The 14,884-nt window shown below is 50.6% G+C and overlaps 1 protein-coding gene across 3 annotated transcripts in view; it reads right to left on the bottom strand.

The window, feature by feature from the left end:
- The window catches only part of Wscd2 (WSC domain containing 2), a 116,515-nt gene that overhangs the window by 49,390 nt on the left and 52,241 nt on the right, over positions 1-14,884 (bottom strand). For all 3 annotated transcript variants that reach the window (XM_033762380.1, XM_010603990.3, XM_010603991.2), the window contains one exon: positions 4,147-5,049. In XM_033762380.1, coding sequence (XP_033618271.1) covers positions 4,147-4,525 — 379 coding nt within the window. In that variant the 5' untranslated portion in view covers positions 4,526-5,049. The remainder of the gene's footprint in view (positions 1-4,146; positions 5,050-14,884) is intronic.

Raw genomic sequence — 14,884 nt, 5'->3', positions numbered from 1 at the left:
CCCTCCACCCTTCTCTATTTACACTTTGTTTCCATTTTTTCCTTTTCTCCTACTTTTTCTTTTCCCTTGTTTCCTTTCCCCTTCTCTTCCCGCTTCCCCCACATGATGTTAAGAACTTTTTATGCGTAAAAGAAGACTGACTCTCAGAGAGGAATGGACCTGTCCCAGGCTGTACAGCTAGTAAGTTGCAGGACTGGGATTTGAACCTGATTTGGCTGCTCAAGGAGGCTCTCACAAGGATGGGAGAGGGGTCTGGCACATCCGTAGGTTTATTTGCACCTGGGGAATTCAGACTTCCTGCCCAGCACCAGCCCAGGCCTTCCCCTCCCACTCCAGGCCTGTGATGGGCTCTGAATTTTCTACAGTTTAAGTCTTGCATTAACACACATAGCAGAGCCCTTGTAGGTTTAGGACTAAGCCAAATGTATCTAGCATTGAGTCAGAGAAGCGTTTCATTTTTGTTAGTGTTAATAGAACATGTTGTCTTTCCTCGCTGAATTCTTGAATAAGTTCATCAGGGACAGACTGCATTTGGGTCTTCTTAATAACAATCCCTGATTCCAAAGGCCGCCAACTGAGAGCCCTGAGTCAGGGCTACTTTGTCACGTTCTCTTTCTTTTCTCTTTGCATCTCATAAAGTGTGACTGCTGGGCGGGGGGGGGGTTTAGAATGGTATAAAAGAAGGATCATAAATTTTGGCATTAAACAGATACTATTTTAAACCTGTTTTTCTACTATCTACGTGTGTCATTCGGGGTAAGCGAATCAGCTCTGAGTTTTAGTTTCACTGCTTGTGAAAGGGGATAACGAGAGTCTCTAACTACTGAAGCAAAGAAACAGTGATAACTCAGCAGAGTCCACGATGACCACTCAGCAGCCAGTGACTACTGCGACTCCTACTACTACTAACGACAGCAGCTCTTCAACGATCTGTAACAAAATAGAAGGTGTGATAAGCACCTCACATACATTATTTCATGAAAAGCAATGGGAATAGTGGCTGCTATGAAGTAGGGGCTCAAGAAATGGCAATCACTGTCACTAGCAGTGAGAGCTACAGAACAGCCTCTGGGTTCCAGGAACCCTCAAGATCCACAGATGCTCACAACCCTTATATACAATGGTGTAGCATTTGCATATAACCTACACGCATCCCAGTGTATATTTACATCATTTCTAAATTACTTATAGGACCTAACAAAATATCCCTGCTGTGGAAACAGTCGTCAAACTATATCATTTAGGGATAATGGCAAGAAAAAGTCTGTACAATGTCCAGTACAATTTTTCTCCCAAATGTTTTCTATCTATGGTTGGCTGAACTTGAGGGTGTGGAACAGATATAGACGACTGACTGTATTTAATTCCTGCAGCAAATGGAAGATGTTAATATTTTGTGTGTATCAACTTTATATTCCGTTGGGAATCTAGCCAAGCACAGGCAATTACGATTCACGCAAGGACCACGACAGGGAACACAGAGGAGAAGCACTTATCAAGTGCCTGGAAGGGGGTAGGGGCGATTTTCCGGAAGTGAGCGAAGCTGAGATTGGAGGGAGTTGTAGAGCCAACATTGTGGAGAAACTCTCAGCCGAAGGCGAGTCTTTCCTTCCTTCGTTCACGCAATCACTCATCCACGAAGCAGGGAGGTTTGGAGAACCAGCTTGGTTCCTGGCGCTGTCCCCGGTACTGACGGGAGAGAGCGGACCAGCGGGAGCAGTAGCCCTGCTCTTCCGGAGCTGACCTTATCGGAGTGAAGGCAGATGATCAACAGGGAAGCGGACCCTGAAACAAGGTGCTTCTATGTGGTGACAGGCGCCACGACAAAAATAGAGCTGGGGAGTGTGGCATGGCCCGGTCATTTAAGATATGGGAGATCTATGAAAAGTCAGGGTTTGGCTAGAGACCTAACGGAAAGGGCAGCTGTGCAAAAGCCCGAGAGAAGAGCACCCCAGGTAGAAGGAACTGCACGTACACAGATCCCCATGGAAGAATGGGCTTGGTGTGTTCAACGGATAACACAAAGGACAGAGGGGAGAGTAGGGTGAGGGAATGTTACCAGATGAGGTTGGAAAGGCGGCGGTGGAGAGGAGTCTAAGCAAGACGCAGGGTACATCCTAAGGTGCGGGCCTGAGAAACTTTGAGGCCTTCAGAAGACCGGAGAGAGCTCAGCGTGGCGAGGATGAGATGGAGCTTGGTGCGTGGAGGAAACACAAAGAAGCTGTCATGATTTCTCCATCAATGTGTCACCTCGCTCTTCACTTGTGCCCACAGGATGGGCTCCTTCCGGGAGCCCATGACTGTTGTCTCATGAATTCTCATGACTGCCTGGAAGGGAGCAACAGCTGTCCCCACTTTATGGACTTCAGAACTGAGGCACAAGAAGGTGAAGCATGTGCTTGGCTTGGGATAGAAATCCACGTCCCCTGATGTGTTCTGCCTCTTCCTCCTGCTCCTTCACTTCCCCGTGAATGCTGGGGTCTTGATGAGGAAGAAATCTAGGAAACTCCCAAAGATGGGTGTAGGGTCTTCTAGATGGCTCCTGAGACCAGCATAGGGTAGGACTGGGGAATATGCTCCTGGGGACAAGCTCCTTTCATTAATGCCTCAGCCAGGAAGGGATTTTCTGTGAGTTGAATTAGAGTAGAACACAAAAGCTAGCAAGGATTTCCCTCTGCCTCAATCAGGGGTTTACCCTCCATCTCCTGTGTCCCCAAAGTGTTCATCCATGTGAATCTCATGAATGGCAGGGGTTGCAGTTTCCTCCCCAGCATGGACGGGTGCAGCAGATTCAAGGATGTGGTCATAGAAAGCAAAGCATTCCAGCCAGATGGATCTGATTTCAACTCCAGCACTGGCTCTGTCCAGCTGCGGGGCCTGGACCTAGTGTCTCCACTTGTCCAAGTCTCCATTTCTACATCTGCTCACTGAGCATAGGATGGTAGATGCCTTGTTTGAACGTATGGAATTTAGTGAAAAATCAAAGCAGAGCCCCCTTTCTGACCATGAAAGGCTGAGAAAATGCAGTGAAATTCGCCCAGGGCAATGACATCCCCAAGAACCATCACCCAGGGACAGGTGTGGGGCACCCAGAGACAGTTTGGCAGACCCCCAAGCCCTACCACTTACTAGCCACGTAGTTTCGGTGCCCCCATTTCCTCATCTTTAAAAATGGGAATAGTAGTGCTTGCGTCGGCAGCACATATACTAAAAACGGAAATAGTCGCAGTAATGTATAGTGTTAGTTAACAATTCAATCCACACAAAACGCTTACAACACTATCTGGGCCTGGAGGGCTCAGCGAATGCTGGCTGTTTGTATTTTCATGTGTATTTTTTCCCGAATGAAAAAGGCTTCATAGGTGGGAGATCAGCTTTGAATCCTAACAGATGTGGGGCTCAAAATCAAACTTGTCTGTTGATGAGCTGTGTGACCTTGTGCAAGCTACTTAATTTCTTTGAGCTTCAGTTTCCTACACAGTGGCAGGGGGCTGCAGTGAAACCTGCTACACATGTGCAGCTCCGACAGCTGGCTCCAAAAGTGGCGCATGATTAAATTTTAAATATCTATTATAGCAGAAGACACATTGCCATTAGCTTTCCTCAAAATATTCCCTCTTGCTTGGAACACACTTATCTCAAAGTAGTTCCAGAGTACTCTTTTGTGAGTGGCTTGACCTGTGCGGCCCTGGCTGCCTCAATGTTCTGGACAGATTCCAAATGTTTACTTTACCTGCTCATTCTGACCGTGGGGAAGAGTCTGAAGTGGCACAGTGCCAGATCTGGTGAATGAGGTGCGTGAGGACGCACCATAATATTTCTACCATCCTGCCTTTCTGTTGGGTGATACTCATAGCAACATTCACTGAATCTTTTTTTTTTTTTTTTTTAATCACACCTTGTGAAGACACCCACGAAAGAGGACATCCAGAATTGCTTCAGAAAGTGGCAACAATGCTGGGAAACGTGTTCAAAACCAGGGGGCATATTTGGGGGGGGGCTCTTGGCAATGTGTCTTTTATTGTAATAGAAAAATTTTCATTTAAATATTCGCCATATATTTTGATCGCACAAAATTGCTGAACACTGGCAGCTGTTATTCCCTCTGATCCCTTCAGCCTCTCGTGGTGATTCTCGAGCTCTTACCTCGCTCCTCCTCCTTCTCCCGGACGACTCTCCCCTTGAGGGCACGGCTCCAGGCCCCACCGTAGTCTCCTAGCTTGGCCCTCTCGCTGGAGTCCTTGCCCTTGAGCGAGGGTCCGTACCTGCGGGCAATGCTTGAGGCTTCGCCGGTGTCACGGAAGGCCCTGCCCAGGTGCAAGTCGCCCGGGAAGGGCAGCTCAGCGCCCTCAGCCGGGCCTACTGCGGCGGGGTTGGCCTGGTTCTGGGAGACCGCGGGCTGACCCACGAAGCCAGAGTGCAGGAAGACGAGGCTCCCAGCCGTCAGGTAGAGAGCCAGGAAGGTAAAGAAGCGCACGGGTTTCCTGCGGAAGTACCGCTGGAATTTGAGCCAGAGTTTGGCCATAGCGGGATCATTCCGGACTGGCTGGGCTGGCAGGGTGGGCAGGGTGGGGGCAGGCCTGGTTCCCCAAACTTCTCTTAGAGATGGTACCCCTGGGGGTCCTCAGACTCACTCCTTCTGTACAGGGAAGCACCGAGGCGAGAGGGCAAGGGCAAGTCCAGAGCTTGTCTGAGGCCGAGAGACACAGGGACAGAGCTCAGCGGCCTCCCAAAGTCAAGGTGAGTTTCCTGCGGCCAAGAAAGGGGACACATAGCACGCAGTTCCATTTTCCTACATCTTGTTCTTTACTTCAGAGGGGTCCCCAAAACTCCAAAAGTAGTCATCGGAGAGGGGCTCAGGAGTTAGCAGCCGCCACAAGTCACTCCTTTCCCTTCCTCAGCTCCACAGGCCTGTGGCAGCAGGATGTTCACCAAGGGCTTTGTCTCTGGCCTTGCCCACGGCTGGAGATGAAACTCCGCTTGTCCACCGTCTGGAAACGGAAGCCAACGATCTCCATCCGGTCAGGCACCAGGGCGCAGGGCTGCCACCTGCAAAATAGCACAGATAAGGCATGAGGAGCCCCTCACTGAGGCACAGGTCTTTTTAAAGGGGCCCTGAGCATCCCCCAGGGAGGATTTAGAGGCTCGGAAAGGGGAGGAGATTGCCAACAGCACAAAGCAACTCAGCAGCAGAGCTGAGCCTTCAGAGCACTGCCTTTCCCTGAAACCAGAAGGAATGGGTGGGGGGGGCTTCAATCCTCCCGGGCCCCCGTTTTGGTACAAACTCCATTTCTGCCAACAAAAAGTCTTATGGAGTGGTGGTGCCCGAGGCAATTGGCTCCGGACCTTTCAAGGGTACCTACACCCACAGAGGCTCGTCTCTTCTACAAATTGGTACGATATCTTCATAGAACTTTAAGCCATCCGCCCATATTACTTTAAATCGCCTCCAATTTTAGTGTCTGTGCTGTCCAAGCGAGCTCCTTCAATCACCTCTAGATTGTCTATGAGATCAAACACAATCATGCTATGTAAATAGCTGCTGTACTGTATGGTTCTAACGATAAGAAAAAGTGCCTCTGTTCAGTACAGAGACAACATTCTCGGAGTGTTTCTGGTCTATTGTTGGGAGAATACGGAAACGCCGAACCTGCAGACCTGGAGACCCGGATGTACATGGCTCCGCCTTTCCTACTTATTCGTTAAGTAAACACTGATATCCCTGAGTCTAAAAAGCGCTTCCTAGGTCCATGCTGAATTACCTTCAGGCTTAGTTGATTCTCAATCTGCCCAAATTCACTTCCCCCTCCCACGAAGAAAAAATTCATGAGAGCTAGTATGTGCCAGGTACTGTCCCGGTAACGGGCCTAGGTACTGGAGATGAAGTCATGGAGCCAGAAACGATATCCGTTTCCTCACCGGGCTCACATTCTACCGGCAGATATCAAGTCCGTGGGCTTTCTCTTCCATGCAAGGGAGAAAAGAGAAGGGAAAGGACGCAGGATTATTTAGCGATGCAGTCGTTCAGTCAGCTTACTTACTGAGCCTTTACAGTGTGCCCAGCTTTGTTTAACGCCCCCTCCGTGGACGTCTGGCTTACTGTTCTCCTCTTTCCTACGGGAGGTACCTACTTCCACACTTTACAGATGAGAACAATGATGTTACAGAACCGGTCCGTGGCAAAGCTGGAATCTGAAGCCAGAATGGCCCAAATCCCAAAGCACAGGTTCTAACCACTGCCTTCTCGACTCTGCCTTTCTTCCATGTCGTCTGAACATCACTTGGGAATCCACAGACGTGAAGCAGTTAACCATCTCAACCGCGCCCCACTCTCCCAAAGTGGCTCTCCCCCTGTCAGGGTCTCTGGGAGGATAGTCTAAAGAACCTCTGATTCAGAAGCCCCTGAGCCCTTGGTAAGCATGAGATCCCTGCCCTCTCTAACCAGTATCTCTGGTTGAAGCAAAAACCTACAGGCATCGCAAAGTGCTCTCAGATGATGGTGATAAGCACAGAGGGTTAATAACCACTGCTTTGTGAATAAATGCTCAGGATCAGGAGAAAAACAGAATGTAAACTAGAAAATAGAGAAACTCCATTGGGCATGCTGTTTCATCCTGCTACCAGCAGGGGGCACCACGACAATTTTAGCCCCTGCAATGGGATTGAAATGTTGACAATGGACGTTGTAAACGGTGACAGCTCTTCCTAACTCATATAACACCCTGGATTTCAATTGTGATTTAGAGTCTCACATCCTATTTATTTGGGAACTATTTGTTCAGCACCACTCAACTCAAACATTTTGAATAGATTTGGAATAGTGAACAAAACAGATGAAAAGCCATGCTCCTCTGGAATCAAACCATCCATCTATGTACCTATCCACCCACTTGTCTGTCATCCATCCATCCATCCATCCATCCATGTGTCTGTTGTTTGTCCATCAGATCACTTAGTCATCTACTCAGTAAGTTATCCATCCATCGATGTCCACCATTGCTCTGAATTATGCAATCCATCCATTCAACTCCCTACTAATCGAGGTATCCACCCATTCTTCCATTCAACTAAAAACACAACGACTGTCTACTGTGCATTGCTAGGAATGCAGGAATAACGAATTAAGAATTTCCACTTTCAGAGAATGGAGAGTCAACCAAGGGAAAGAGCAGTTTAAACATTAACTGTACTACCTAGGTAATGACAAATCCCATAGCAGAGATGTGTGTGTGTGTGTGTGTGTGTGTGTGTGTGTGTGTGTACACATAATACAGACCCCCATTAGTAATGTTCACTGAGATTTAACATAAACCAGACTGTTCTTTCTAAACACACACATGCTCCGATATACTCCTCTTAATACTTCTGCAAGGGAGACGTGTCTGTTTTACAGAATTGTGGAAGGAGCATCAGAAAGATTAAGTAACTTATTCAGAATCACACAGCTGGTAAATGGCAGCGAGGCTGTGAATCTAGGACCACCTGGCTTCAAAGCCATACTGCCGACCACGCCCCCATGCTTGTGTCTCTTGAGAGTGTGACAACCACAGACATATACCCAGAAAACAGCCTTCGCACTTCACCTTTCAGACTTTGGCTTACAGTTTCAGAAGGTTTGTGGACTCCGGGGTGCGAAGCCTTGGAAGGTGGGAGCTCAGGGGGCGAGGGTCTACCCCTGCCTGTGGGATCAAAGACAGCTTCCCCAGGAAGTATCTTTGACTGGAGAGGTCCTGCAAGAGACGCAGGGAGTCTTACAAGAGGAGCACAAGCTCTGTGGATGGGGGAGCAGCAGAAGGACAGTCCGGAGAGGAGGGACAGCGCACAGAGGGCAGGAGCCAGAGCATGAGGGACCTTGAACACTGAGTCCAGGAGTCTGAAGTGCGTTCCAACAGCACGTGTGGAATCCACTGATGTTCGTGGCCACACCAACATGTGAAGAAGACCAGCCTCTTTTCAGCTTGAAACCTCCCTGGCCGTGGGCAGTGCCCCGTGATGTGTCCTGTACATCACACATATGCTAGAATGACAAAAGGCCAATCGCCCTCTTAGGGCACCCTCACTTCTACAGACATTTAGGCTGAAGCATGGGCTGTAGACACACACTGATTCTGGGTTCAAATGCTGCCTCTTCCACCCAACACGTGGGTGACTGGGGCAGAAACCTTCACGTAGGTTCCTCACCTGTGATGTGGGCTGAGAATCCCCACCCTCCCTGATGGTGACATCGCTGTAGCCAGGATGATGGCACAGAGGAAATGCTCAAGGGAAGCTCTTGCCCACCTCCCCTCTCACCATGAATGTGAGCAGCCTTAACATGCTCATGATGAGGCCATAATTTGTATGTCTCACTGCTAGGCAGCTCTGGACCACCGTGGCACACACATGACTGCCCCTGGACACGTGTGCATGTGCCACTGGTGGTTCAAGCCGGTAAGAACGTGTTAAAAAGCCCTGCCGCACCGGCCCAAGGGCTGCCATGGAGACACAAGCCTGTGCTGCAGGTTCCCTGTGGCACCTTGCCTCTCGGGGAACATTTCTGGTTCTCATCCTTTGTGGCTCCTTTCCTATTCTTTCATATTTCAACACGTCTTTTGTCTAAGTGGGTGCCAGATGGGCTTTAAGAGGATACTGAGCTCATTAGCAGCTGGCAGGGAACAGAAAGAGGCTGGGGTTTTGGTGGTGTGGGATGAGAAAGGAACCCACGGTACGAGCGTCAGGCAGGGGAGGCTATATTCGCACCCACGCTCGGAGCTCCATTCCCTTCCGAGTAGGGAAGGTGCCAACCCAAGCCACCCACAACATCCTAGGAGGACGAGCACCTGGAATCTGAGTCCCCTGGGGGCCATGATGTCTGCAGGGTCACCACTTTCTCCCGAGCCCTGGTAAAGATGAGTGAGAAGAGAGGGACCGCCCCCTAGGGGGCGCTTACATCCACAACCATAGTTTCCTGCCCAGTGCCAACTCCCTCAGGCGATGGCCTTGGGGGCTACCAATTCAGGATTCTGTGGAGGCCGTAACTGGTGTTATTCACAGCTGAGTGATTCTGGGTCCCTGCTGAGCTACAGCCCCTTGCCCCCACTGTCTCTCTGCCTCCCATATCCGTCAACCATTCCGTCTTCTGTCTCTCCATCTCCGCCTCAAGTCTCTGCCCCTCTCTGCCATGTGTTGAGCACCTACTCCGAGGCAGACCCTGTGTGCACAGGATTTACAGACATGTTCTCACGGGCCCCTCCCTCCACACAGTGTGCGAGGCAGGCCTGGTGGGGCTCCCCGCTCCACAGACAGCGGCCCTCAGCAAACCCTTCCTTCTCCGCCTCCATTCGCGCTGACCAGGTGGGGATCGTGAGCATCTCAGTACCCTCTTCCCCATCACATGGGTGCCGCTGGCTCTCTGGGCTGCCACAAGCTCTCTGCAAAGTGAGCCAAGCATAAAAAGGTCCTGGGCAGGGACTGGACAAGCTACAGGGCCGGCGTCACCACCCACCAAGAGCATCACCTGTCCTCGTCCGCACGAGGCTCTCTGCGCCTCAGGGTCCTCATCTGCTGAATGCGGGGATGTCCCCGACCCAGCCCCCCCACAGGGTTAGCAGAGCATCTGTGGGGACCGAGCTGAGGGCTCCTTTGTGGGATGGCAGGCTTCATTACTGTGGTTCACGTTTCCGGCAGGACGCTCAAGACTATTTTTAGCACCGAAATGAACCTCTGGGGTTGAGCTGCCAAGAAAAACACGGGCAGGGTAGAACTGTCCCATAGGATGGGGAAACAAGATGCATCACCTACCCTGCACTTTCTCCCCAAGGAGAGAAAAGGGCTCCCCCTTCCAGATTCATGCGAGGGAGAGGCAGGTGCGATGGAGGCCCCTCGGCTTGCTGTGGGGGACAGAAGCAGGCTGGAAAAATTGGGCAAGCCCAGGGATCGGCTGGCCCTCTGACTACCCAAGCTTGGCCAAGGAATAGCTCTCAAGAAATCTGATTTGCAAAGGTTGGCTGTCCTCACAGGGCTGGGTAAGAGGCCTCCCCAAGGCACTGGGGAGTCCCCAGGAAACAGGGGAAGTCTGTGCTAGAGGTGAAGTTTGAGTCAGCCTAAATAACACAAAATATCAGAATATCAACCGTTTGTTGAGCCCTTACAATGTGCCAGGCACCATGTTAAGTACCTTCCTACCATTGTGCTGTTTAGTCCTCCTCATGATCCTTTGAGGTGACTACTAACCTCAGTTAGTTAGTAGTCACTCAGTTAGCAGTCACTGAGGTGACTACTGTACCTCTGTTTCCCCTTCTGGAATGAGGAAACAATATCATTTATCACATGAGAAATGAGTCGATATATACAACGTCTTAATACATGTTCAGTGTGTTTCCTTTGTTACAGTAATTTATTGAGAGTACACGTGGTTGTGTCTGCCCAGCACGCCCTCCACTGCTGGCTTAAGGACCCGTCGTTCCTTTGTGGAGCTTCTCCGTCACTAACTGTCAGCTCACGGGGCTCGGTGGACCCGATTCCCCTCACCACTTGCCACAAACATTCCTGCACCTCTCCTGAAACGCGTGTGCAAGAACTCACTTGTTTTCCACAGTGGCTGCCGACACAGCTCCCGAGGCAGAGTCTGGGCACTGCTGTTGCTCCACAGCCACGTCAGCGCTTGGTGGTGTCGCCTTTCCTTTTTGCCAACCTAGGACAAGGGCTGTGCCCACCCCACCCACAGACTGGATTTCCTGATGCCCCTGTCTGTGTCCCCTGGCCCATGGGCTTTCTCCAACACCTTGGATGCTCTCCATATCCGTGTGCCAGTGCCGCTAGGGACTTAACCTTTGGACGAACCCCCGGCTGGTAACTGAAGGAGCCAGTGCATAAACACCCCGGCTCCCTCTCCCCTCGGCTGGCGTAACTCTGAGTTTCCCCAGCCGGATTTAGCCCCCATCAGCCTCAGGGTCAGCTGACTCGGTGACGCACTCTGGATTACACTTTTCCTCCCTGCCTGGTTTCCCTGCTCTGGGAATGGCAGGAGTCGGTGTGCTCCTCATCCCCCACCTCCCAGTGGCACCTGGAGTAGACAAAGGTTTACAGGATCTTTCTCTTACTGCTATGTAGGTAAAATATTTCCAATTTTTTCTTTACGCGGAAGTCATGCTAGGGTCAACATCCTACAAGGAGATTCTAGAAAGACAATGCAGACTTTCTCAACCATGAAGCACAGATACAGCAACGCCCACTTTACAGATGAGGGTGCTAAAGCTCTGAGAGATCACAAACAAGCTAGCAAGAGGAGGGGTGTGAACTGATATGCAAAATGACCTGAGTCCCAAGGACGGGGTGCAGTGTCAGATGCTGAGCAGATCAGCGGGGCCGATGGACCGCATCTCTCAGTTGAATTCCATCCTTCCTGTGTGTGCAGACACGGAGGACCACTCCTCAAACACATTTTCCCCAGGGAGGTGGACCCCTACTTCCTTCTGTGAAAGTCCTTTCTCATTCCTCTTGCTTTTGGGGCCAGCTATCTGGCAAGTGAGAATGCAGGGAAATAGCTTGAGGAAAAAAAACACCATTCTGGCCAAGTACGGCGGTGCACACCTGAGATCCCAACACTCTGCAGGCCTGAGGCAGGACGATCACAAGTGAGCGCCCAGCCTAGGCAACTGAGTGACTCAGCAAGGCCCGGTCTCAAAATAAAAACGAAAAGGGGCTGGGGATGTGGCCAGCGAGAAGGCTGTGATTGAACCCTCAGTACAGGGGTGTGGAAGCGGGGAGAGGCGCCAACACAGACGGCAAACTTGCGGCCTTTACTCATGGTCGTTAAGGAACCCCAACGGTGCTCACCGGCTCGCTCTGAAGAGGGCCTTTACACCCCACAGAGGTGGGGGGCTTTCAGACATTCCCTTCCACTCTTTGGTGTGCTGCGGTTTAGACCCCACACCACGATGGGCAGGCGGGGCTTCCTCGGTCTCTGCGGTCCTGGGCAAGCCCACAGGCCACCTCTGTCCCCAGAGACCGACCTCCTGGGCTGAACGCCTGGGACTGCAGCATCACCCACTCTGCTCACTGAGGCACGGGCGAGCGTCCCCGGGTCCTGAGCATTCGCTCAGCCGCCCTCACTTCCCTCTGCTCCCGGGAAGGGGCGCAGCTGCTGACACCCTGTGCTCCCAGCCTGCCGTCCGCTTCCATTTCTATTCATCTTCCCCAAATCTCAAGAAAATAAATGGGAAGGCAGAGCACCATTAGCTTAATGGCCTTTAACACCCAGCCATCTGCCATGATGTAATTAAATAAAAAATCAGAAGGAGCATATGGTGCCCATTATAAATAAATATTAAAATGTTGTTTCCCCCGGTAAGGACTCCAGTCCTTTTGCTCCGCAGCAAACTTTATGGCTTCTGTCCCTTGTTGCAAGGAGTGCAATTGAGCCACAGAGCTCAGGAAGGGAAGTGATGTGGGAGGGTCACGCCAGGGGTCAGGCATGCCCGCCTCTGCACCTGCCTTGGCTCCATGCAGTTGCGTGATCTTCAGCAAGTGGCCTCTCTACGACTCAGTTTCCCTGCCAGCAAAATAGGGGCCGTCCACTTTGCTGAGCTGGGAAGGCAGAAGGGCTGTACTGTGTTTAAAATACATGGCTCCCTAATAACTGTGAGCTAATATTTACTGAGCACCTACTGCGAAGAGCTTTAGAGAATAGTTAATTTAATTCTTGTAATAATTGTAGGAGAAAGATCCCATTTGTTGGCCTAATTTTTCAGATGAGGAAACTCAAGTTCAGGAAGATGAAGTCATCTGTGCGAGGTGGCATCTAGCAAGTCAGGGTCACATCTAGGAGGTCAGGGTTACAGAGTTCATACCCAGGCAGTCTTATTCCAGAGCCTTTACTCCTAAACATATGCTAAGCTTGACACGATCTTTGTCAATAGACGGTTGCTTTCTGTTCCAAGTTTGCACAACCAGAGAAAAAACGTTCACCTTTTCTTATGGCAAAACCACTTGCCCACTGTCCGTGTTAGAAGAAGATGGAGACTCCGTGGGTTAGTGCAATACTGGTGAGCACCCAAGGCAGGCAGAGAGGATACACCTCTTGTGGGACCCTCATCCCTGCTCAGTAGGGGAAGCCATAGCGACCACACCATGCTATATAACCCTGGCATTGCTGGTAGAGCAAGGATGGGCTCAGATCTCAGACTGGTCCCTAGGGCCCTGGGGTTGGGGCTTGAGACATTCCTGTCTCTGCTGGCCATTTGGATAAAGACCTGTTACCCCAGAAGACATCGCCAGGTGCCCAAAGAAAGAGCAAACGTTAGGCCACAGTGACAAAGACAGGCCAGCAGACGAGCAGAGGAGAGATGCTGAGTCTGGATCTCACAGAGTGGTGGGTTCTCAACCTTGGAGAGCCAGAGACCAGCCTTCCACGGGTGTAGGCTGCACTGAACAGGAAGACGTGGTACTGTTCTTGCCCCAGGACTGGCCACACTTCAAGGGTTCGGAAAGTCTCAGCTACAGTTAGTCTCCAGAAAGCAGTAAGAGTACAGAACCAATCATCCTCTTAGCATTTCGTCTAGCAGCCGTGCTCCTTGGTATTCACCCACTAGAATCAAAGGCTCATGTACATCCAGACAGTGGAATATTCTATAGTGCTAAAAAGCAATGAGCTATCGCGCCACGGTGAGATACAGAGGAAGCTTAGGGGCACATGACCAAGCTCTAAACAGGCTGTGCTCCGTATAATTCCAACTTCATGACCTTCTGGAAAAGGAAAAACAACAGACAGAAAAATGATCAGCAGTTGCCACGGGCTTAGAGGAGGGAGTGGGTAGGGCACAGAGGACATTGGGGACAATAAAAGTGGCCTGTGTGACATGATAATATAAGTCACGCGTTCATCTAAACCCGGAGAATGTGCAACACCTAGTGTGAGCCCTAAGGTGAGCTGTGGACTTGGTGACATGAAGTACCAGCATGGGCTCCTATACAGTGACAAGTGTACAACTGTGGAGGGGCACTGATGATGGGGGAGATTGTGTGTGTGTGTGTGTGTGTGTGTGTGTGTGTGTGTGTGTGTGTGTGTAGGCAGGAGGCACACGGAGAATCGAGGAGTCCTGGCACCTTAATGATCCATTGCTGCAAACCTCAAAGTGCTCTAAAAATACAGTCTATTGAACACTAAAAGTAGGATAACTACAACTTACAATAATTAATTGTGTATTTCAAAATAGCTAGTAGAGAGGCTTTTGAATGTTCCCAACACAAAGAAGTGATGTTTTAGTGACAAATATACCAGTTACCCTGATCTGACCATTATACGTTGTGTGCACATATTAAAATATCAGACCACACTCCTTCACTATGTGCAATTTTGTGTCAATTAAATTTTTAAATAGTCTATTTTTTAAAAAGGAGAGAGAGAGAGAGAGAGAGAGAAAGAGAGAGAGAGAGGATCAGATCCTTGCAAAGGCAGAGCCCTTGGATGTAAGGGATCGAGATGCAGATTACCAGCTCTGGGCTAGGGGAAGGGCTGAGCTGCAGGAAAGGACAGGGGTGCTGGAGGGGCACAGGGGTGAACAGACAAGTCCCTCTGTTCAGCCAGTAGATGAAAGGGACCCAGGCTGCAGGTTCCCCAGTCTGCTGTCCTCCTCAGCGCAGGCAGCTGGCGGCCCTTGTCTGGGCCCAGATGCCTGCCTTTCTCGGAGCGCTTGTGAAGAAAGGCCCTGGGTCCCTATCATTAAGCCATCTGCAGTCATCCCTCTCCTCCCGGGGCTGCTGTGGTGTGGGTCAATTAGCGCACATTTGCATAGACTTTCTTAATAGGCTGCTAATTGTCTGGGGGGTTAATGGAGGTCTCTGCTGTTTCTGGGCAGAGTGTTTACCCAAGGGGCAGACCTAAAGGGGGTGGCGGGTAAAGGAG

The sequence above is a fragment of the Fukomys damarensis genome, unplaced genomic scaffold (assembly GCF_012274545.1).
Source record: "Fukomys damarensis isolate Sample0158 unplaced genomic scaffold, DMR_v1.0_HiC HiC_scaffold_12, whole genome shotgun sequence".
Lineage (NCBI taxonomy): Eukaryota > Metazoa > Chordata > Mammalia > Rodentia > Bathyergidae > Fukomys > Fukomys damarensis.
This window is presented reverse-complemented; position numbering and strand designations above follow the sequence as displayed.